At 44.5% G+C, this 21,845-nt stretch overlaps 1 protein-coding gene across 14 annotated transcripts; it reads left to right on the top strand.

Annotated features, from left to right (window-relative positions):
- Window positions 1–698: 698 nt before the first annotated feature.
- gabra1 (gamma-aminobutyric acid type A receptor subunit alpha1) lies at window positions 699–20,989 on the top strand. Of its 14 annotated transcripts, none has more exons than XM_037467464.2 (11): window positions 1,212–1,228; window positions 1,770–1,816; window positions 3,200–3,302; window positions 7,055–7,167; window positions 8,135–8,202; window positions 9,688–9,908; window positions 11,410–11,492; window positions 12,649–12,792; window positions 13,568–13,720; window positions 19,398–19,600; window positions 20,084–20,989. In XM_037467464.2, coding segments are annotated over exons 1-11 (1,458 nt in total). In that variant the 5' UTR covers window positions 1,212–1,226; the 3' UTR covers window positions 20,405–20,989. The 14 variants fall into 14 exon arrangements, with proteins under 14 accessions (XP_037323363.1, XP_037323362.1, XP_037323367.1 ...); XM_037467463.2 differs by having other exon boundaries at window positions 3,197–3,302; XM_037467466.2 differs by lacking the exons at window positions 1,212–1,228; window positions 1,770–1,816 and adding an exon at window positions 699–854.
- Window positions 20,990–21,845: the final 856 nt, after the last annotated feature.

The raw sequence follows: 21,845 nt of genomic DNA, 5'->3' as shown, positions 1-21,845 counted from the left end.
TGCAGGCGGAGGGCTTTCTTGTTGACATTATTTAGACATGCACGTGCGCCTGCAGCATATGGACATGCAATGAGCACGAGAATGTAAGGAGGAAGTCCACGTCAAGTCCGTGGGTTTGTCTTATTTTGACCATTCATACTTATTTATTTGTTGTAGCCTTCGCGAAACGTCAAAAATATTTCGATACATATCTATATATCGACATATCTCTCATTCTTTACGGAGGCACGAGCCCGTGACGTCCCTCATAACTAATCACGCTCACGCACTACTTTAAGCACGCGTGAGTCGGCAACAAAACACATCCGCGCGCACAAAAAAAAAAAAAAACACGCACACTCAAGGAGAGGAAACGTTGCACCGCAGACCAGACTGACATGACTCCACTGCCAGCTCGCTGTGCCTGCGCTGGCTCTGAACAATAAAACCCCCAGTCAAAACTGAAGGCGAAAAATGAGTTGCTCCTCCTGTCAAAAGCATTGCAAAATCAACAGCTGGGATTCATGGCAGAGTTATGCAACCACGAATTACACTGATGTGCCGCGAACTGCCCATAAGAATGTCCTTGTTTCCCTCGTATGCCTCTCGCTGTGGTCCTCGGCGATGAAAATGTCTTCTGATTTGTAGTTTAACTTGAAATACGCGGATGACTACAAAAATATACGCCGGGTAGGCTATCAGCAGCCCAATTTTTTTTTTTTTTTTTTGTTCCTCCCTTGCAGATGCACGCAGATCAGCGCTCCTCGGCACCCTGAGCTCAGTCTGGAGTAGCGCGGCCGTAGCAGCAGAATATTCGGCTGTAAACAGAGACGCGGTGCTGTTGTCTCGATGCGATACGCAGGCTTTTAGAGACGGTGAGTGATTCGAGGAGGATTTCTGTTGCAGGGGGAGACTCGTTGCAACAGGGCAAGCTGGTGAGAGGGGGGGGGGACACACGATTTTCTCAACATTTCGGAGGTGTCTTTTACCCATTTTGCTTGTGTGCGAGCGTGTCGGAGCCGTGCCACCCATCTGGGTTTCATTCTCTCGCGTCTTTCGCTTGATCGTAAGTACTTGCTGTCCGTTTTCATGACTGCCGCTCGTGTCCATAATGTGCCAGAGCTGTCTTGGTTGCGAGACAATCGTTTGATGCATGTCAATGGTTTCTGCTTGGAAATCATACAGCACAGCATGAGTCAGGGAGCGACACGGAGGAAGGGGGGGAAATCAAGGGATCCTAGTTGAACATGTAAGAGGATTTTTTATTTATTTATTTAGCAGCCACTGAAAACAGATTAAGGCGACAGCAGTGGAAGTTAAAACGTGCTGCATGTGAAATGGGCGGGCTAGTCTTTATATGAGATTGGTACAGCCTATTCCAAAATTAAATGGTCTGAGCCTGGACACAGTCTGCCATGCACTTTATTTACAGGCACGAGCGATACACTAAATCATTTATTTTTGAGAGATCTTCACTGCACGGAAGCAGATTTTAAATTTGGTAGAATTATTATGATTTTCTTTTTTTGGGGGGCTGACAGACTAAGAGAGTTCAACTCACTACAGCACCACCAATGAACAGTGAGAGAGACCTGCGCATATCGTCAGCAGCCGCTTCTCCAGCCTCAAGCTGAAATTCGTCAGAGATCACAGAGGATTTTTTTTTCTCACCCAGTCCGGCAATAAAATATATTCTCAAAAGTTTGAGGATATAGCCGGCGGACACCGACTATATCCCGACTCGTCTGCTGTAAGTGATTTTCTCCATGTTGTTCTCGCCTTTTCATCAGGCAGAAGAAGGAGAGAGGGGAGCAACACTCGGATCTAGTAGAGGCAGGTTTGTGTAGCTGGACGCCGCTAGAATCGAAGACGAGTTGTATTTGGTGGGAGGGATGGGGGGGTGTTTGCCGTCGAGAATTTTGGACCGCTTGAGGGGCATTTCGTGGCACACAAGATCCGTGTGAAGGGAAACGCCTGATTTCAGCACCACGGACAGCGCTTCGATTGCAACGGCGTCAACGCACATTTGCTTAATTACTCCGCCACGCACGAATCGGACCGCCATGCATGCATTTCGACGGACCTCGCAGGGATGCCGGTTGCATTGCTAAATGTCAAGCAATCCCGGATACATGTATGTATGTGCAGGGGAGAGGGTGAGATTTCCTCTGAATAACTTAGAAAGTGGGCTCGCGGAGGATTTTCTCCTCCGGTCGTTAATCTGCATCATCCCTCCACGCCGCCTCGTCAAATCCTTGTCAACGAAAGGATTTATTTTTATTTCATTTTAGCAAAGCATTGCACGCCCCCCCCCTCCCCCCCCCCGGCTTCCATCCGCTCTCAGTGCACCTTGGAACGGCACAAGCAAGTAGCAGCGACATTGTCTTCTGTGTGGGCTTCGCTTCACTGCCGGGATTTTGTGGTCGTGTGTGTGTGAAATACTGGTTTAGCGCTTTCAGATAAGTAAGTAATTGGTCCTCCCGTGGACATATTGATCATGCCTTCAAAAATGGACCGACAACCTGAGCATTGTGTTCGCTTCAGCAGTAGCGCAGGCTAATTGCTCACATACTTTATGACCCGGCTGACATCATAGTTTAATGTGGAGGAAGCAAACACTCTTCTTTGAGAGGGATTTGGTACTGCGGTATTGCGCGTTTCACGTTGCACGTCATTTACAGGTGCTACAGGGTGTTATGTGGTCGATGTCTTCTTTTTTCCACGTCCTTATGCGCTGCAGATGCAGCCATATGGCATACGTGTGTATTGAGTGTCAGTTGTAAAAGTCGTATTACCGCTGGGTCCCTTTATGATCATCGAAGTACTGACCAGCTATTGAAAACCCGCTCTCCCACAGGGACTAGTTAGGGGTGTAGAGTATGTCTCTGTCAATGTGACACATAATTTAAAATGATGATGTGAGATCTTTGAGGCGTGCGTGTGTCAGGTAGTATGTGATGGCCCGTTGGTTGTGGCAGGGCCATTTGGTTTGATTCATGTGCTGTCAGTGAATGCGTAAGGGATGTTAAAGAAGCAGAACCAAAAAAAAAGACGCATCTCTCCAAGAACAAGCCTCCACAGTAGCTGTTGGTGTGTTTAGCACACCTACATGTTCATTTCGCGTCTGGCTGTGATGAAAAGTATTGGTTGATGGCGGTCCAATTGGTTTTTATGTCTCGGTAATGGGTTACAATCTCTGTCTCTCTTTGACCTCCAGCAGTGAAAGGTCCTCATATTGCAACTATGTGTGGACGGAGCAGGACGGCCATTCTGTTTCTGTGGGCTGGCTTGCTTGTCACCAACAGCGTACTGGGTGGGAAAAGGTAAGAACAAACTTCAACTTACATCTGTATACATGCCTGTGTATCCCATTGGGTCCCTGTGTCATTGTTAATGTGTGAAAGCCACGCTGCTGACATGACTTGGTTTTAAAGTTTTGCGCAGTGTTTGAGACAATTCTTAATATTTCTCATGATCGAGATATTACTGTAAAAATTCAAATCCACGCAGTTACGTTTGGACAACAAACTGCAAAGACCACATGCGACAGGCAAAATAGTAAATGCACTTTTCGGAAGAGGGCAAATACCTTTTAATTCTGTTTTCAAAGCCCACCAAAGGGTCAACTGGACAATAGAAATGTCAGTAAACCGGTCTGCCAGTCCGCCAGCAAGGGCAGCAGCCAGTATTACACACACCAGCTTCCTGCCTATTTATCGCGTTAATGGCTTACACGCTTATGGACATTCACTGGTTGCCACTGGGGCATCCCCCACAGGACACGTGCTTATCATTGCATTGAGACAATGTAATAAGCGAAACACAGAGATAGAAGATGGGGATTTGAAAAACCCACTGACGACATTACCAAAGCATATTCTTTTTTTCCTTTTTCGGTTGGCTGTCTTTGTGGAAAAACATCTAAATCCTCAGTTGTCACACCTGGGCCGTGTAGATGACTTTTGCTGCAGCGGGATATTTGGCACCGATTTGTGCACCCATTGGCAGGGATAGCAGGGTCGACGTACAGACACACTCCTCAATGTCAACACCGAGGTGTCGGATGCCACCTAACCAGAGGCGGACAAAGTGAGGGATTGATTGGATAAGAGGTGGCAGCAAATTTGATCCAACGTCAGGTGTCTCCACATCTGCATTAATTGCCACGTGATTAGCATACCTTTTAAAACAGCATCATCTGACTCCACTCTTTGGATCAACTTGGACCGCCCTGACATTGAAAACCTTATAGTGAACAAACACAAAGACAAATATTAGTAAAATTAGCTGATGCAACCACCTGAGATCTTATTAGTTCTGATTCCATTGTGATTCTTTTAGATAATCTTCGAGGAATTCAAGAGATCCGAATTTTCAGAAGGGTTGAATAATTCCGTAGAACAGTCAGAGCAAGTTGACTTGAATGGTGATGGTCTGAGATGGTCCAGCTTGCTCCTCTGCTTGAGACAACAGGAGCTACACCACAAAAGGAAAACACGCGCCTGTACACAGTACATGTTAAGGCAGTAATGCCCTGAGTACATACAGTACACAGATGTGATGTGTCCTATTTAATGCACTGTGGTGCATCATTATTGCACACATATTTGATCTAACTGATTAATCCCAGCTGCAGCGGAGGTTTGAGATGTTTTCACATGCAAATGGAAGGTTTGATCTGCTGGGTTTGATGTCCAGGACACATGACAGGAAATCTAAAAGTACTGATTACGTTACTCAGGAACAGTCACTGCAAACTTCAAAGCAATTAACACCCAAAGATTTATGTTTAATCCAGTCCCCTTTTTAAAGACCAAATACAAAATCATGCACTCTCTCTCCCGCACACACACACACACACACACACGTGTACACACCTTGGAGAGTTTCAACAAGACAGTAATCAGGAAGACCTAGCACTCCGCTACAGTATGTTGCCAACAATAGAAGTTGCCTTATAATTAGATAACCGAGTGACGGGAGAGAAAGGGAGAGAGAGGCGTGCAGTAAAATGGAGAAAGGGAAACAGAGTGAGCGTGAACGGCACTGTTGCTGTTCAGATGACCTGTAGATGGGGATGGTGTACAGTGTTTTATGAGGAAGTGGCCCCTGGCTGATAAACATGTGTATTCTTCCACAGCACCTTTTTCTCACCATTTTCTTTTCTTTTCCTTGACATACAACCCCGACCCCCCACTGCCTGTGCTACCCGCTTAGACCGCCAACAATAGCAATCATAACAAAAGACATCGGCCATATCATTCCATTCATTCCTAACAAATGAATAATATATATTTTTATGCTCTTGAGATTGGAAATTGAACCTGTCGGTGTCTTGAATCAAGGTAAATTATTGCAGACTGTTATTCAAGAAATGACAGCCAGCAAAAGATGATTTCTTTGGTTTACAAAACAGTGTAATTGTCACTTATTCTTCTTTTAAGGATATATTATTCTGTTTGTATACCCCCCAAGTATTCATAAATGTCCTTATTGGTTGACCTAAAATAGCTGTTGGTTCAAGCTTCAGCTGATGCTTATACGTTATTGGCTTTCCAGACCTGAACAAAACAAATAAATGAGACTTTGAGTATTTCCATGCTGCTACCTCCAAGGAAAACCATATTGCTCATCACAGTTTCCTCAATTTCTAATGCTGGCTTTGGTTTTCTGGCTTTGGTATTAAGGGAAATTGGTGGCATAGACATGCGCATTAACCCCTTTTGTTCAAATCCATGTGCGACTGGATGCGGCGTCCTTGTTTAAGAAGCAAAATGTTCCGCATCCCTCGTTCAAAGCTGTTGGTTTGAGGCAGATCCTACAGCTTTGAACTTGAGCTGTCTCACCTCACTTAACAATTTGCTCACCTCTCCCCAACCTGGCTCGTCTCCCCCATAACCCCCCCCCCCCCCCCTCCTCCACTCTCTGTGTTATATATGCATCTTTTTTTCTCTTCTTTGTCCTTTTGGAGCTTTCCTTCCACGTGTCTCCAGACGCCACTCTCCCTCCAGCCATCCCTCATACTCGTCCTTCCCTCCCATCCCAAGCCCCTGCTCAATAATCTCGATGACCTCTCCGTCTCCTTGGAGCCGTTCGGCTTTCAGAGCTGGTTTCCAAACACTCGCTGTTTATTTTGCATGCAATCAAACCAAAACGCCATTGGCCTAAAGAGAGGGAGAGGATGATTGCTTCGAGGCAATATACAATGCATTGGGTAGAGAGTTTCATCTGATTGTTTTCAGCACATGCAAACATATGCATGAATGTGTATGCAAGCTTGCATAATTGCATTGACCCCAAGTGTGCGGCAAATGCGCGCAAAGACTCGGGTACGCAAACACACACACACACCCACATACCTTCCTGTTGCACCCCGCCTTTTATATAATGTAATTAGGAGCTGCATTCCTGATTATGTGTGCGATCAAATATTTATGTATGGAGATGCTGCAAACTCTGCTCTTACAATTACTGATTGCGACTGTTTTGGGCATTGCTCTAAGCTTTTTGTTTCATGTTGTCGAAAGAGCACATTCAGCAAGGCCTTTGTGGTCCAAGAGACCATATTACGGTATAAATAATGTATCATGATTCCTCTATTCTGTCCCTCCTCCTCCTCTGTGTGTGTGTGAGATTGTTCCTGTGTATGTGCGTGTGTTTGCACACATGCATGTTCTTTCAATGCCCACTTTTACATGTTAAGTAAATTACTTTTAACACTTGCCACTCTTTCCAAAGGGAGGATACAGGGGGAATCTGGTTCCGGGGCTTTCCAGTTCATCTTTGAGCAATTCCTTGTTCATTCGTCTCATATCAATACGATATGAAACCTTATGGTCACACACCGTGAATTGTATATCGGCATTGACGCTGAAGGGCGTCAGTGTCGTGCGGGATTTATGTTTGATTCACGATGCATTCTGTGTTTCCCATCCACTTCCACGGATTAACGATACTATTTTTTGTTTCTGATGTATTATTCTGTGTTTGTATGATGTATTCACTCTTTTGTCGGTTTTTGATTGTGCCATTGGACTGCGGCTGTGACTTTAAATCTTCTCCTTTGCTTTGCCAGCTCTGGGCAGAACGGCATGACAGATGAACAGAAAGATAACACAACAGTGTTCACCAAGATCTTAGACAGTCTACTCGATGGCTATGACAATCGCCTCAGGCCAGGACTAGGAGGTCAGTTCACCCAAGTCATTGAATGTCTTTTGTCCCTTACGGTGACTGCTTAAATCTTTATTCTTCTTCTTTTTTTTTTTTGCCCTTATGCAAATATTGTCCTGAAGGACTCCTAAAAATAGCTTACTTGTGGTACTCGTGCGAGCGATACTCCAAATATTATTATTCACCTGCTGCCTTTGTGGAACCATGAATTGGCATAAAACCAGCGTTTCCAATGTACAATAGCGTGGCATTGTGTGGACTCCACTTAACTCTATTTTCAACTGTCCATTGTTTGAGAGAGAGAGAGAGAGAGAGAGAGAGAGAGAGAAAGACAAAATGGCAGGGAGACTCAGAGACGAATCCAGAAACAGAAAATGAGAGAGATGGAAAGAGAGAGCGTACATAGAGTAAAAGAGGAAAGGGAGCGAGAGATAATGTGAGAATTGGCGTGTGAAGGGCACCGAGGATCCCACACAATGATGCGCCAGCCATCAAACAGGCGAATAAAACCAGACCTGGTGGATGAAATGATGGCTTATGACGGGTATCGTTCATAAATCAAGCTCTCGCATATTTCAGTTTACAGAATCAAAAGGAACGAACCAAAGAGCCGCACCCACACCCACACACACACACACACACACGTTGCTTCAGCTATCAGCACTATGGGACCAGAGTAGCACATTTTCAGTAACAGAACAAAGTGCACATTTATTAGGACGTCGCTCCACTGTACGGGTGATGGAGCTGACATTAAAACCAACACCAGCAGTTATGGTTATCGACATCAAAAATTTATAATTTCATTATAAAATGTATAATTTCATGTGTATCATTTTTTTTGTGTCCAGGTGTTAAAAATACCGTTGAACAGATTGAATGGATTAGAGATTATTGCCAGGTGGTCCTGTATTAACAGGTAGTTAGGAGCTAATGAATGCCACAGATAGTCACTCACTGTGGCAATTTCCTGCTTCAACAGAGCGTGTAACCGAAGTCAAGACTGACATTTTCGTGACTAGTATTGGACCCGTTTCGGACCATGATATGGTAAGACTCCTTTCGCCCGTGTAAATGTCACTGGACCCCCCCCCCCCCCCCCTGTTCCTGTCCCTCCACACTCACCCCTGCCTGCTGACCTCTCTGGGCACAATGGTCTCCAAACTGTAGAGCAATTCGTTCCATTAACTCTTGATGTGTTAATAAAACTGTCACAATTTGTCCAACGTATTTTCCGGTGCGTGGTTCGTAATCACACTCGCACTACGTAAACGCAACCCCTACTGCTAAGTAGGATTATGTGGAAGTCAAACTATCATTGGCTCTGACCCCAAATTGAGTTATTCACATTCATAGCGATGCCGATATCTCTTTACTGAGGTGCAGAAACGCAATTCAGTTGCAGCAAACATGGCCGCTTTATTATATCTTAATGTGATTCGGAAGGTCAAGCTGTTGCCACATCCCATTTTGAGGTAATCGATAAGCATGATGAAATGCTTTTTACCTAACTAAATTGCAACATCAAAGTATGAGTCATTATGTCTATGGTTTCCTGGATCTACTTCAATATCCCTTAAACAAGGTGTGTACTTTTCAAACATGGGTACCTGATCTTTGCTCTTTCCACTGGAAACCAATTAATCCCATCCAAATGTCTCCCTCCCCCCCTCTCCTTCCCCCCTTCCTTGTATCTTCATGTGAAGTGCTGTTCCCCACTTGATGTAATCTCAGTTAATTGCAGTGGATGACATGCCGGCCGGGACTATTTTGCTCCTTTGTTGTGGCCAGAAGGAACAGCTCAAGAAGGTTTTCTCCATCTCGAGTCTTTCCCGATCCCTCTCTATTACCTTGAAGCTGTTTCAGCTCACACTAATTATCTTACGTGGACCAAGTGGAAATGGGGAGAGAGGAGAACAAAAAAAAACACGCAGCGCTGTAATTTTTACAGGCTCTCTTTATTTTGCCGGGCATTCGAGTGGAACCATTAGAGTTTGCTCTCAGCTATAGTCATTAGCAGCTGTTTTTAAAATGAAATATCCTTTATATTTCCTGTCGCGTGCTTCCTTTCCCTTTTTTGATTACGGAACAAAGAAGTTTCCCCAAAGATAAATGCTGGCAATGATCCTTTTAGGCACTCACCTAACAATGCAATACCAAATGATGGACCATTTGCATATAGCGTATTGACCATACCGCAATTATATAAATTGGAAAAAGACAACCTCACATATTATTAAGTGAACTAAAGTACAATTATCAAACATTACAACGGAGGCTTATATACCGGCTAGGAAACCGTGCACCTCCATCCACTGGATCCTCTCCGTATTTGCAAAAGCATTTAACACGAAGAGACAGCTAGCAGCAGGGAAACTAGGCCAAGACTACCATAAGAAAGTCAAAGTGACAAGAGGAAGAGAAAAAGGAAAAAGGATAAAAAGCAAAAATAAGGTTGCATCTTTCCTCGGCCTGGTTTAGTAAAAAAGGCTGTCATGTTTTTTTTCATTGACTTCAATTCTTCTCCACCTGTAGGAGTACACCATCGACGTTTTCTTCAGACAGAGCTGGAAGGACGAGCGGTTAAAGTTCAAAGGGCCCATGGCCGTGCTGCGTCTCAACAACCTGATGGCCAGCAAGATCTGGACCCCCGACACCTTCTTCCACAACGGCAAGAAGTCGGTGGCCCACAACATGACCATGCCCAACAAGCTGCTGCGAATCACAGAGGAGGGCACACTGCTGTACACCATGAGGTAGCCTGTGCATTCTATACTGGCGCAACTACTAACCAGTGTGTTTAAGCTGAAATGGAATGGAAGTATGTAGAGATGTTGTTGGTGGTAGTGGGGGGGGGGGGAAATTCATCCACACAACAGAAGAAGGAACATGTTGTCCAGTCCAGTTTATTGGTTGGTTATTAGAATACTAAGAAATATTAGTAAGATGAAATTTTTTTTTCTTTTCTCTTTGGCTTTCAATTTACAAAATATGTTTTAAATACAGTTATAGTTATAGTACATTTTATGGAAATACATTTTCAGAGGTGTGTTGTTTTTTCCCGAGCTTCTAAGTCACTGCAAACCCACATTTTTAGGTCATTATTTGCCTTTTTTGTGTCTTTAGATTTCAAGATTTCTTTCAAATGTATTGAGTGAGGCAAAAATCCTTTGTTTTATGTATGTTAAGAATTTTTGACCTTCATTCATCCATTTTTCACCATTTTTAACACAAGCAATCAAGTGGGGAATTTTAATGATGATATTCACAATTCAAATTGTCCACTCCTCACCGCCATTACAACACACACACTACTGTGTAATGTTGGGTTTTTCACTATTAGGAATCAGGAAACCTTTATTAGCATGAAATATGTCAGACATACAAGGAATTTGACTTGGCTGTTGGTGCATGACAGCAGACTATAATACTAATTCTACGGCTACATGTTCTGTTTGGAAAAATTCAATTGTGATGATTCATCCCTTTCTGGCTGCTGCTGGGAGGAAGATGAGGTGTATGTATGACCAGCTGTGCTGGGTTTATAGTCAGCACCTTGGTAGCCTTCAGCGGACTGTGGGTCAACAAATGCTCTACAGACGCTACAGTCCTCCATGCGAGAAGCGAGGATTGTAAAACATTGCATTTAGCAGGTTTTCCAGACGGGGGGGGCGGGGGGGGGGGGTAGAATTACAACGAAACGCTTACAAACAGTGCAACCCTTGGTGCACCCCGCCGGAGTCGCGCTAATGCGAGACGTCTAAGGGAAGGATGGTAAAACATTTGCTTTAGAGTGTTTACTAGCGGAGGGGTGGAGGGGGGGGGGGGGTGGAGGCGGAGCCCGTATTGCTGTCACAGACGAGAGCGATGACGGATAGATGGGGAGATTAGTGTGTGGTGGCCCCGACCTGCTGTTTTTTTTTTTTTTTTTTTTCACCAAGCTGTCAGGAAACGGGGACCCGCAGCTCGGGGAACTGGAGCGTTTATGTGGGTTTGGGGGAAAGTGGCTGCGGCTTGACGCCGTTCGGTGCCGAGAGACCGAAAGAAAAACAGTGCACCACATGTTCCCGCTGCATTGTACTAAAATGTCATTCTTGCGCTTTAACTCGTACAGCCATCTTCCTGACCCCTTCACCGGCCCTGTCAGCGTAATTATCCCCCCCCCCCCCCCGTGCCCTGCCATATGCTGTGTTTTGCATTATCTCCTTGCTTTTTTTATTGTATTTCGCAAACCGATGTCTGATTGTATCTCCCTAGGCTTACGGTGAGAGCGGAATGCCCCATGCACCTGGAAGACTTCCCCATGGATGCCCACGCTTGTCCGCTGAAGTTCGGCAGCTGTAAGTGGCCTCGCTACTCGTGCACCACCTCACATGCGCCTTCGCGCGCCACTACCTCGTTCAGCTGGATAGCGCGACACCCCGGCATCAGTCCCGCGACAAGGGGTCCTGTCGAAGGAACTGCCCCTGCCGAGGCCTCCCTCCCCCCCTTTGGTCCCCCTCCCCATTCAACCCCGCCAGGACCTCGCCAGACCCTGCAAGACCCTGGCGGGGCGTGCTGTGCGCCGACCTGCGTTTATCCCAAGGCAGCGCTCTTTGTAGCTCTTCCAGAGCCTCGCGCCAGCTGCTCACCGCTGACAGCCACCCCGTATCCACGAGAAGGGGCATAACGATGGGGGGAGGCGGAGAATATAGAATGAGAGGAAAAATAGACGGGAGTGAAACATAGAAAGTGTGTATGTGTGTGTGTGGGGGGGGGGGGGGGGGATGAGCAAAAATACACCAAAAGTGGAAGAGGTAAAAAAAAAAAGAAAAGAAAAGTGAACATCACCCTGTCTCTCTGTGCCGTTCTGCGGGCAGCTGCAAAACGTGAGTGAGAGGGACGTGCCCCCCCGCCTTTAAATTGAACTCACTCCCTAAATATTTCAGTGATGCGCTCTCTTCCTTATGCTGCAGTCTGCAGTGGAGCCGTCGTTTCCTCTGCAGTGGCCGAGCCGCGCTGCAGCTTTTTGACAGGTTGGGTGGCCGGAGGGAGGGAAGGACTGACTTGGCTGTTTTAAGGTCATGATGTCCTGTTGGGATTATTTGTTTTCTTACATATAGAGCAATGACACGACACGACGTGACATGAAAACCTCTTCCCGTGTTGAAATGCCAAAAGGCTTGAAGCGAAACGACAAAATGTGAGACGGAATGATCTTGTCTTATGATCGGGTTGGATAAAACAGTGGGAATGAAGGTAAGAAGACGCTCTAATGAGGAGAAAGAAAAAAATGTGCTTGGATGAGCAGACAGCACAGAATTGGGATGAGAGAAGAGTAGAAGGTTGCATGAGAATATGGAATTCCTCATTGTCAATTTTTCCTTTTTTCCCAACTGGCATTCAAGCCAGTAACTCGCGAAAATAGCTAAAAATACAAGCTGCGGGGCACCACGTGACAAAAGACAACCAGCAGACAAATAATTCATAACTTGCGGCTGTGTCCGTCCTTGTCAGATGCCTACACTCAAGCAGAGGTGGTGTACGTGTGGACCAGAGGGGCTGCCCAGTCCGTGGTGGTAGCAGAAGACGGGTCCAGATTAAACCAGTACGATCTGATGGGGCAGAGTGTGGATTCTGGTGTGGTGCAGTCCAGTACAGGTTGGTATCATGTTGTTAGAGTACATTGAATTGTCCAGTAAAAAAAAAAAAACAAGTCCATGCACTGTTACGCTGTCCTTTTCCACGGGCTCATTCCGTCTTGTTCTTCGTCGTTCATCACGGATCAAACTGACTGGTCTGAAACAGCAAGTTCTGACACAGCTGCTACAGTTCATCTGTATCTTCAGCCGCATCGGTCTGAAGCTTCACAGACGACTGGCCATGACCTAGATTCAAAATGTCGCTGCTCGCCATTACATGTTTTGCCCACATCCTTGTTCTTTATTGATGGAGGCAAAAAAAAAAAAAAACGGGTGAGAGCGAGAAGAAGTGATGCTAAAGACATCCGACATCATTTGCCTTGTTACCGTCGAGCCCCCGTTTGACCGCATCTAATTTAAACGTATTCTATCTTTAATTTGTTCCAGTCATTTCTCTGGAAAGCCTCACAATCGTTATATATTGCTAAAACCATCCGAAACCCCAGCGATGTTGCTGTTGTGGCCGTTTTCTCTGTGCAACTCTAACTGCACGGAGGAAATGGGTTATGCATTGTGTTTATTGACAAATGACACCCATGACTACGCCAATAAACCACAATAAAATAAACCTCAACTGCAATATAAAAGGATGGCAAAAACACCACAGACCACTTAACAAAATAGCACTAGGTCAACAGGGAGAGCTACAATAGATGTCCTTAATATATATTTTGAAGTGAAAAGATAATTTGTGCATTCTTTCTGACTGTGTGTCTTTTGTCTGCTCACCACAGGAGAGTATGTTGTGATGACAACCCACTTCCACCTGAAAAGGAAAATTGGTTACTTTGTGATCCAGACGTATCTACCTTGCATCATGACAGTCATCCTCTCCCAAGTGTCTTTCTGGCTCAACAGAGAGTCCGTCCCTGCCAGGACTGTCTTTGGTGAGTTATTAGCTCCCCTTGCTTCTAAGTATCGGTTGTTTCAAGATTCAAGCACTCGTTTATATGGTTTAAAAAAATACCAAGCATTCATTAAAAAAAATATGTTTAACCTTTTCTTATGTAATGATCACTGGTTAACGTAAAAATGACTACATTTCACAAGACCCACGAGGTCAGTTTTTTTTTATTTGCGGCAAGATTTATGAAAATATCTTAATATGTCTTTGCTTTAAGTAGACATTTGAAGACAGTCTGAAGCAGAAGACTATTTAGTTTTAGTAAGTAGTTTTAGTTTTTAGTAAGTTTAACAAATGCCCACCCATCTGAAGCTGTTAGATCACTAATATCCATGTTGTATCTTGTTATTTTTTTCACCATTTCTTAAAAGAAAATGGGACCACATGAACAATTTAATAAACAGTAGCCACAGCTTCTTCTTGGAGTCTCTGCTGGTTGCCTGGCAACCTGGCAACCTCGCAGGGATGACAGAATGGCATCAATCTTCTCATCTAATTCACAGCAAGGAAGCTAATAAACGTATTTGCCAAAATGTCAAACAGGGTCCTTCAAGCCCCTTAAATGTTGAAAAGAAAAATGTCCTAACGTCATTGTGCGTTATTTCGACCCGTCTTTTCCATCCTGTCTCTGCACCAATGAGGCGAACAAGCGCTTTAATCAGCTGTGGCTGGCTGCAGTAGAATTTCAAGCACAAGGCTCACTGTGAATTTACGTGTCCTGAATGCTTGGCTACAAGTGTGTGTGTGTGTGTGTGTATCTGTGTGTGTGTGTGTGTGTTGTGCCTTCCTGCGTGTGATGTGTTTGTCAGTGTGTGTGTGTGCCTGCATTTGGTGTTTGTGTATCCAACTGTCTGTCACACTGAGGTCTTACATAATAGCGCCCAAAAGGAAAGCTCTTGCTAGTCTGCAGCATGCTCTGTAGCAGCAAAGCACAGCAGCAGGCAGAGTGTCCTTGAGTTACCTCCCCCTACACTCTTTCTACTTGTTTTTCTTCTCTCTCTCTCTATCTCCCTCCCCCTCCCTCTCTATCCCTCTCTTTCCCCCCTCTTCTTCTCGTGGATGTGTCTCCCCTGGCCTATACTACTTAAAGAGCTTTCACAGAAACACTGATTTTGCAACTCTGCAGTCTCAAGCAGGTTTTTCCACTCTTCCCCGCAATGTTTTGGTGTCGGTTTGTGCGCGCTGCGAGTGTCTTTGTGTGTCACAGCTAGCTACCTGCGGTGCTCGTCACGCGTCGAGGGGAAATGAGGATGGCCTAGATTAAATTTGAATAACTATCTAGGGCATGTGTGTGTCCCTCATGCTAGCGTTGCTGGTTCTGCTTCATGAGATTACATGCATGCAGTGCTCGCGCACAAACACACACCCACTCACGCGCACACACACACACACACACAATCACAGCTGAGTAGGCACGTGCACGCGCTTTCATGAAGACGCAGAGCAGCACAGCACTGCATCAAGCTATGCTAGGTAGGTCGTTGGTGTGATTAATGTGCATCACCTGAGACCACAGATGAATGAGGCTGTTCTTCAAAGAGGTTAGCATGTCAATATCTCTGTAAATGCATCATTAAAAAGACATAGCCGACAATTAGGGTATTTCACGGCCACCTTGCTCCGTTGGATATCTTCGAGATTTATGTGGTATGTTAAACCATTGTTCACGTGTTTAGTGCCATTAAGACGAAAAAAGACACAGAAGGTCTGATATTTACTATGGGTTAGTATGGTGATTCATACCCATATGTTCATGTGAGCAACGGGTTAAGGTCTTGCTTGTCATGTTTGCTGTGTGAAGAGGGGAAATTGGTCCATTAGCAACTCTGGTTCCATTTGTGCGACTTGATATGGGTGTGTGCAACGCTTATATCAGAGCCCGGCTCATATTATGGCAATAAATGTTTCCTGATTCCTGATTCCTGAAATGGTGCTTTAAACATTCAATGCATGTGATGTGTAGACGGGGTGTCGGCACAGGGCTTGAAAGGAAAAAGAATGCTGACAGACTCAAATTATACTTGATTATCCCGTAGTTTGAATACACTTTCAGAGACACACTTCATACGCACATTAAAATTTTACAATCTTATTTTTTACATTTTTAACTTGGCAGAAGTCTAGATGCAATCACGTTAATGCAAAGGCTATTAGCTCACAAGCTCACAGTGGTCACTCATTAGATCTTCAAAGGTAAAGCTTTAAAACCCATTATGCGACCTGTAAAACCATTCAGTTGTGCGTCTTCTATTGTTGTAACTGTAAGAAAAATGCATACTAGGCCTTCCTCCAGCAGACACTGATTCACACCTTGACCTCTCCATGTTTAATACCAAAACAGAGATATTATGTATCAAATTTGCATTGACGCTGAATGCCATACAAACTATAATAAACTACTGACATGGTGTGTGAGTACCGTTATTATCACGAACCAGGTGATGAAAATGAACTGAAGTCCGTTTCATACATCACATAATAAATCCTGAGCTACAGAGCTTTCTCAGTAGATGAATTGGCAATTTAAAAACCCAGCAGTGGGTAGAGTTATCTTATTTATCACAGTGCGGAATAGGAGGCTGATTAGTTCATAGCCAGATTTGCTGTAGTGGAAAACTGTTGGCAATGTATTCATTCGCAGTCCAATTGAAAACCAAAAGGAAACAGCCACTGATGGTGCTGATATGGGTCTCTCTCTGTCTCCATCTCTCTCCATCTCTCCCTCCCTCTCTCTCTCTCTCTCTCTCTCTCTCTCTCTCTCTCTCCTCTCTCTCTCTCTCTCTCTCTCTCTCCCTCCCTCGCCACTCTGTCTCTAAGCTGTCGGGGACAGCAGTGCTCAGAAGATTATCTTCGCTTCCTTCTCGTCTCTTTAAGCAATTGGCTGCGTATTTATTGGTTCCTCCATGATGCTGTTTAACGTATCTGCTCATTAAGGAATAACACCTAGTGTGTGTGTGTGTGTGTGTGTGGGTGGGGGTCTGCGCTTGTGTATTTGACTTTGGTCGTGTGTACTTGTCAGCTCCTGTTTGTTCTCTATACGTGCACGTGCTGTTTGTGTGCCAGTCGGTCCTCGTGAATTCATGACTACCAGCTGACAACATGGAAGGCGGTGCAGCTACTGTATGCATGTGTGTGTGTGTGTGTGTGTGTGTGTGTGTGTGTGTGTGTGTGAGGCTGGCACAGTCATTTCACTCACCCACCAATCGACGTGTCTCTTCGCTATTTCTTCGTTCATGCAAATCCGAGGTGACGTCGTGATGCTGAATGCAATGTGTTTGTGAGTCAGCCCCCCCCCCCCCCCCCGAGGCTTCGGTTATTGATAAGGCATGAATACGCATGTAGCTGCAGCACAGCGGAGATGTTGATTCAATACAGACAGCTCCACCCCATGGGGCTGGTTGAGGGGAATAAGACAATTGGTGCGACGCTTCCCTACACAAAGAGCGTGTTTATCAACCATTTCTACAAATGGTTTAGCATTATACAAAGCAATTTGTGTTTTAATCTGCAGCCTCTCACGGGTAGTGGAGCGCCAAATGTCTATCGGACTGATTGGACAAAAACGTCGGCTAAATGAAAGCTTCACCTTGTCGCGGTTCCCCCCAAAAAATGCACGTTTGCCTGCGTTTAGTCATTTTCAAACTTTACCTCCCCAGAGGCAGCAGTGACATAGTCTCCCTCACCTTGTCTTCCGCTGCCTTAAATCTCTAATTTACCTCCCTTAAATTGGCTTTCTCACTCTTGACCTCTCGTTCCCCGTGACCCTGTGTGTATGTAATTGATTTAATCTGCAAACAGTGGCAAAAAAAAACGTGTTATAAGAGATGTATCATATAATTCAAGAGTCAGTCGCTGTGTCGATACACTGAGCTAAATTGAGTGAAGGGTTCTCTCAAGAATTGAGTCACACCACCATTAACACAGCTCTAACACTGCGGATCAATTGACTTTGTTCATTAACATCCTTCAAAACCTCAAGTCTATCAGTTACAACATGTCTAATGGAGTCATTTAAAACCCTCTCTGGAGTCACATTTTTAATTAATCAAACAACCAGTACCCTAAAAGACTTCTGAGTGGACCTAAATAATCTGAAAATCTGTTGTGCATGCGTCGAAGCATCATTTAATGTTTTTACATCTTCTGCTGCGATGCATTCCCGTATAACACGTCAACGAACCATGCAGTGCCCTGCTGGGCTGAGGGTGCAGTGGTCATAGGGGATTTCATTATGACATCACATAACACAACAGTATTGTGCACCTCATATCTGAGTAAATACAAATACAATTTGGCAATATATGACCTCAGAACAAATAATTCTGTGGTACAAATTATATCAGTTATTATTGTTATTCCCTTTTGGAGCCATGATGAATAGCAGAAATGTGTACCAATTTTACCTATCCAGTTAATCAATTACTAATTATTAAGGTGTTATATTCGGTTTTGGCGAATAAACAATACTTTTTTTTCTGCTCTGACTAATGAGAACAAAAGCCTTTATTTCTCATGTGGCGGCACCGACTCAGTAAAGCCAAAATCCTGTAAAAAGAGAGTGGGAGGAGGAGGAGTAGTCAGTGATTCATCACACAGCATTGACATCATAACTAACGGGGTAGAAGAATTCAACGCTCAGAATCAATCAAGCGTCTTTATTAAGGGTCTTATATTTGCAATTAATACAAATTTAAACTACAGTTCAGTTCATTAGTTTATATAGTGAGGGAAGTCTTTTGTCCATTGTCACAGGAGTGACAGACAGATGATAAAAGATGATAAAGATGATAAAAAACCATAGCCAATCGGTGGACACCGGCATTCAAAGTACTGCAGAGCTTTAGTCCACAATTTCCCCCCCCAAAAAAGGAGATTTTTGGACGAAACGAATCTCACAGAGGGCGGCTCATTCCAACACGGAGGTGTGTGCGTGGCAGTCATCACATAACCGTACACGTATGTTTTCATGTAAACACCCCCTCCCCACATGTGCGGGCGGATCCTCTCTGCATATTTCATTATTCCCCGAACAAGCCAGCTGTTCCTCAAATCCCTTCGCGGTGCCCCCCCCCCCCCCCCCTCCCCCCCGGCTGAATTGGTTGATGGTTTGTTGCGCGGGTTGATGTTAATTGGTGTGTAAACATCTGCAGTGGTCTTTTCCTGCGACGAGCAGCGCATCGAGGGCTAGTAGTCCGACCCGGGCTCCAGCGATTTGACGAGGGCTCCTTCAACGCGAGGCACGTCGGCTCTAAAAAGCGCCTGCTGTGTTAATTGATGCCTTTTCATTGCTTTTATCGCCGCTTTAGCCGTTTGGCGTGCAGGTCAGATTGAGATAGAAAGCTTATTTTGCCTGGTATTAGTGAGCAGTTGGATCTTCCTCCACCTCTCGGGGTCTAAGCAGGAGCTACACGGCTCCTTCAGCGGCTCACATTAGATTAATGTGAACTGCTTGCCCATTTGATTTTAGACTTGCTCTGCAAATTCCCTACACAATGCCGGCGTTTATTGCTGTTACTGTAGAATTTAGATTAACAACAAATTCACAATCATGCGCCTTTCATTCATGCGCCTTCATTAATTGAGATTAATGACGCTGCTTTTTACCTATTTTGCAGTGTTGAATCCTTCTGAAAACACGTTTTCCTGTTGTCTCCCTGCAGGAGTGACCACTGTCCTGACCATGACCACACTCAGTATCAGTGCCAGGAACTCTCTCCCTAAAGTGGCCTACGCCACGGCTATGGACTGGTTCATCGCCGTCTGCTACGCCTTCGTCTTCTCGGCCCTCATCGAGTTTGCCACAGTCAACTACTTCACCAAGAGGGGCTACGCCTGGGATGGAAAAAGTGTTGTGCCCGAAAAGGTACTTGAAGCGTTTTCCTCGGTAATACTTTGAACTCTATGAGATTATCGTAGAAATGAATAGTGATGCTAGAAAGGAGGCTTGACACACTAGTCTTTTCTAGTTTTTGTTTTCGGCCCTCGTTTCGTCAAAAGCGAAATGAGATGAAATCCTCACATCGAGGCGAGGAACGAGCTGGGCCCGGCAGCTTGAGGAACATGACATGGACATTAATAGTTTAATGTTCATCTTGTTTCTCGTCTTGTCTCAACTTAGCAAGGAGGCTACCGCACAAAAACAAAAAAACATATTAACTTAAAGAGGTTTGGAAGTAGGTTGATGTGAGGAATTGATACTTCTGAACTGAATGTTCGACCAGCTGCTAAATGGCATGTTCGACATCCTTAATAGCGCAACACATCGAAAGCTTGAACTTTATTAATTTGGACTTTTCCCAATGCTTCTTCCCCCCCCCCCCCCCCCCACCCCAACGAACGCAATCAGCAAAAGAAGAAGAAGGAGTCCCTCCTCAAGAAGAACAACACTACCGCCTACCCAGCTGCCACTGCTACGGCCTTCGCCCCCAATATTGCCAGAGACCCTGGATTGGCCACTATTGCCAAAAGCGCCCCGGCACCCCCGACCGAGCCTAAGGAGGAGCCGAAGCCCAAACCTCCAGAGGCCAAGAAGACCTTTAACAGCGTGAGCAAGATAGACAGGATTGCCAGAATAGCCTTCCCGCTGCTCTTTGGAACCTTTAACTTGGTCTACTGGGCAACCTACTTGAATAAGAAGCCCAAGTTGCAGGGGATGGGTCCACACTAATCCTACCTTTCATTCCTTTAATATTCTACTTGTCTATTTTATTTTTTATTTTTTAAATCCCTCTTAAAACAGGTGTTTTTTTTTTTCATTTTTCAGACAAACATGGTGTCCATGCTGGTTTGAACTCCCAGTTGTTGCATTGCTTCTATGTTTATCTAAAAGTTTGAAGATTTTGAAAAAACTAAATAGAGAAAAAAAGAGAAAGTTAGCTATACAGACTTTTGAAAGGATGTTGTTCAGGTCTTGGGTGATGCTACTAAGAAAATGCTACTTTAAATATATAGCCAAGAGAATGCTATTCTACAACTCTACATTGCCCAAACCTGTTAATGGGCTTTTATTTCTATGTTTGTTTTCTTATTTATTTATTTGTTATCTTTTATTTGACAATGGAATCACAGACACGGTAAAAAGGCACTTGTGTATATGCATGGGCAGGGCATCTTCTTATGTGTTTATTTATTAATCGAGATACAGGTCCACACTGACCACACATAGCTTAGTTCATTTGATATCAGCGGCATCAAGGCTACGCTCATTCTTTGTTCGATTTTGAATTCTTTGTAGATGTTTTGCGAGATTAATTATGTCATTTTGAAAATACTTTAGGGTTTCTGCAATAGCAATAAAACATGTCTCACACCATTTATTTAGGAATACAATATTTAAAATATTCAGTCATAATGTGCTAAAAATATTATTATTTTTGTTTCACATCATTGTAAATATTATCAAGAGTTAGAGATGTCAATATTATGTTTAAGCTTTGCAAAGTGTAACTAAAGGGTATGTTTATTGAATACATGGAGAAGATAACTTTTTTATTTAACTAGGTATTTGCTTTGGTTCACGATACTTTCTACAAAAAGAGTCTATACTGGTCTAATTCACGCTTAAGTGACTGTTTGCGTTCCATTCAAAGCTGCTTTCCCACTGAAGTAAAATATTACCCAATAGTGTGTTTGTGCGCACACACACACTCACGGCAACAACAAAAAACACAACATCAACGGTGTAATCTGAGATCGGTTAATCATGAGCAAGAATGTAAAACGCCCTCTTAAATCCTGGAGTGCATCCGACATTTAGAATTAAACCACAGGTTCGTTTGTTTTCTCCACCCATCATGGTGGGGCCAAAATGAGGAGGAGGAGGAGGAGGAGGAGGAGGAGGAGGAGGAGGAGGAGGACGTTCGCCTTTTGTAATTTCCAGAGCCGCGATGGCTGCTACTATGTTGATCGATGGCGCGTCTGCATTCTTCCTTCCTATTGAGTCCCCGCCCCCCCCCTCCCCCCACCCCGCCCCCACGCCCCCCCCCCCCTGACCCTGTTTAGCCCCCCATCTCCTTTTAAGTTCTAAAAAAAATTGAGACGTAACACTCAGAAAGTACCAGCTACACTGCCTTCAGTATCACACGGCCGTTTTTGGGGACTCATTGGTT

The sequence above is a fragment of the Pungitius pungitius genome, chromosome 16 (genome assembly GCF_949316345.1).
Source record: "Pungitius pungitius chromosome 16, fPunPun2.1, whole genome shotgun sequence".
NCBI lineage: Eukaryota > Metazoa > Chordata > Actinopteri > Perciformes > Gasterosteidae > Pungitius > Pungitius pungitius.
This window is presented reverse-complemented; position numbering and strand designations above follow the sequence as displayed.

Coding starts and splice junctions, on each gene's coding strand:
- gabra1 (XM_037467461.2), top strand. CDS start 2,047: ATGCATTTCGACGGACCTCGCAGGGATGCCGGTTGCATTGCTAAATGT. Junction 2,114..3,196: donor TCAAGCAATCCCGGATACAT/GTATGTATGTGC, acceptor TTTGACCTCCAG/CAGTGAAAGGTCCTCATATT. Junction 8,203..9,687: donor CCGTTTCGGACCATGATATG/GTAAGACTCCTT, acceptor CTCCACCTGTAG/GAGTACACCATCGACGTTTT.